Below are 2,725 nucleotides of genomic sequence, written 5' to 3' on the forward strand. Positions count from 1 at the left end.
TGGACGCGCCTCTGGGCGCAGCAGCGCCTGGAGCACTTCAATTCGTTCGAGACCAACCCGCTGCTCCAGTCGTGGTTCGCGATCGCGTGGCCGCTCCAGACGCTGCCGCTGGAGAAGACGCTCCGCGAGCTCGGCGTGCAAATCAAATCTTCAACCCGACTTCAATGTGCGCGTATTCGAATGTTTTGACACGAGCACTTCCGCCGTGCTTCGAGACCTCGCTGAGAGCAATCGATTCGTCCAAAAATCAGCCGAATCGACTTCGATTTGACCGAGCTAGAGAATTCTGAAGTTTGGCCCCGACGTCCCAGCTCACTGGTTGATTTGCACACAGGCGAGCTCGGCGTGCGCTCGAAGCCCTTCGTCGAGGTCCGCGCGGCCGACTTCGACATCGACGCCCACTCCCAGCCCTGGCTCGCCAAGGAGCTCGGGGTGCTGAGCGTCGACGGCGGCTACGGCCGCGACCTCCTGAAGCGCACGCTCTACAAGCTCGTCTGGCGCCACGACCCGGGCGCGTTCCCGCCGGCGGTCTTCAAGAAGCCGCGGTGGACCGACGCCTTCAAGTACCGGCCGGAGGGCCCGCTCCAGCTCGAGGACGACTGGAAGAAGGACGACGTCAAGTCCCTCGAGGTCCAGCTCAAGAACACGCAGAAGGTGCCCGAGGTCGCCGAGGCGCGCCTCCAGGCGCTCGACTGGTTCGGCATCGGCTGCGGCGACCCGGGCAAGGACTGGGTGATCTACGTCGGCGACTACGTCCTCTACCGCAACGGCCTCAACGCCGCGGGCATGACGGTCGCCGAATTATCGCGGCTCCTGGACAAGCGCGTCGTGCGGACGACGGCGCAGCTCGTCGCGCTCGAGGCCGCGGAGACGGCGGCGGCGACGCCGCTGGCCGGGCCGACGGGCGACGCCGCGGCGGCGTCGACGACGGTCTCGGCGCAGCCGCCGGCGGCGACGCCGTCGACGGCGGTCCCGGCGACGTCGACGGCCGCGACCGTCGCGGCGACGTCGACGGCCGTCGAGGACGGGCCCTCGCCGCGGGAGTCGCTCGACGCCTTCTTGGCGATCAACCCGAGCTCCAAGCAGGTCCAAGAGGCCTGCATGGCCTGGGGCTTCGGGATGAACGAGGACGTCACGCAGTACAAGCGCGCGGCGAAGCTCGATCACGGCACGGGCATGACGATCTGCCGCCTCGCGAGGCTCAACGGCATCAACCTCCTCAAGTACCTCGTCGAGAACATCGACGAGCCCTGCTTCGCGAGCCGCGACTACTCGCCCCTCGTCGTCCCGCCGGACATCGCCGCCACGGCGGAGAGCTTGGAGCCCGCGCGCAAGAACCGGCCGACGGCGTCGTACCGGCCGACGACGCCGTCGTTCGGGCTCGAGCCGCCCGTGGACCCGCAGGCCGCGCAGTCCGGGCGGCTGCCGCGCGCCTGCACGCTGCGCGATGCGTCGGCGCGCGGCGGCGACGGCGGCGACGCTCTGGACCGCTTCGAAGAGGCCGGCGACGACGACGACGAGGCGTGCTACGTCTGCGGGGACCCGCTCGGCATCGCCGAGCCGAGCATCTTCTGCGTCGGCTGCGGCCAAAAGGCCCACGTGAGCTGCGTCGACCACCGGTCGCGGGGCGACCACCTCTGCGACGAGTGCGCGGAGACGCCGCGGCGGGCGCCGCCGCGGCGGGCGCCGCCGCGGCCGACGTCGACCCTGCTCAGCATGCGCGTCATCCGCAAGTTCATCGAGGACGACGTCCCCCTCTCCTTCCTCCTCCAAAATCCCAAGGGCGGCAAGAGCCGCGACCGCTACGAGGCCTACAAGGTCGCGACGTCGGGCGCGGACTTCCAGAGGCGCGGCGGCTCCGCGGAAGACCTCCGCAACGACCTCGTGCGAGGCTACGTCACCCTCGGCGGCGAGGCCGCGAAGGATCCGTGCGGCCCTGTTGCCCGCGACGGGAGCCGCCGCTCCACGGCCGCGCGGCGAGGCCCGCGCGGTCGCGAGGCCCGAGCTGACGCCGCGGCCGACGACGGCGTCCGACGGGGCGTTCCAGTCCTGCCTCCGCGCGATCAAGGCCCAGGGGCTGCAGCCGGGCACATCGTCGGCGCCCGACGACTGGGACCCGCTGCAGGGCCTCGAGGACGTCCTCGGCGACGCGACCTGCGGGCTGCCGCTCCGCGCGTCGTACCGGGCGGAAGCCGCCGCGATCCGCGCCGCGGCGACGCCCGCGCAGCGGCGCGCGTTCGCCGGGCGGTGGCTCCACATCGTCGACGACCGGGCCAAGGTCTTAGGCGAGCGCTCCGGACCGCGGGCGTGCGGCGCGCTCGTGAGCTTCCGGGCCCACGTCCTCGAGGGCCTCGGCGACGCGAATTTGGACGCCGCGGGCCGCGCGGACGTCGACGCGTACGCGCGCCTCATCCAGAGCCACATCGACGAGAACCAGGCCAAGGCGCGACGGCTCGACGACCTCGCGACGCGCATCGCCGCGGCGCGCCTCAGGGCCGACGACGGCGGAGGCGCGACGGCCGCGGACCGGCGCGGCGACGACGGCGGCGACGACGACGTCGGCCGCGCGGACGGCCGCGGCGACGGCGACGGCGGCTTCGACGCCGCCTACCCCGAGCTCCTTCGGATCCACAATCTGCCGGGGCTCTGGCACCTCCTGGAGGCCGGCGGAATCAAGGTGATCTTCAAGCTCTACTACAAGTCGCTCCTGGGACGCTGCGCCCAC

At 71.7% G+C, this 2,725-nt stretch overlaps 1 protein-coding gene across 1 annotated transcript in view; it reads left to right on the forward strand.

Moving 5' to 3' along the window:
- Positions 1-2,677, forward strand: part of AURANDRAFT_68534 (hypothetical protein) — a gene marked incomplete at both ends in the record, with an annotated part of 3,592 nt that extends 915 nt beyond the window's left edge. The window contains 3 exons of the mRNA XM_009044232.1: positions 70-166; positions 335-1,928; positions 1,999-2,677. Coding sequence (XP_009042480.1) covers positions 70-166; positions 335-1,928; positions 1,999-2,677 — 2,370 coding nt within the window. The remainder of the gene's footprint in view (positions 1-69; positions 167-334; positions 1,929-1,998) is intronic.
- Positions 2,678-2,725: the final 48 nt, after the last annotated feature.

This window comes from Aureococcus anophagefferens (genome assembly GCF_000186865.1).
Source record: "Aureococcus anophagefferens unplaced genomic scaffold AURANscaffold_198, whole genome shotgun sequence".
Taxonomy (NCBI): Eukaryota; class Pelagophyceae; order Pelagomonadales; family Pelagomonadaceae; genus Aureococcus; species Aureococcus anophagefferens.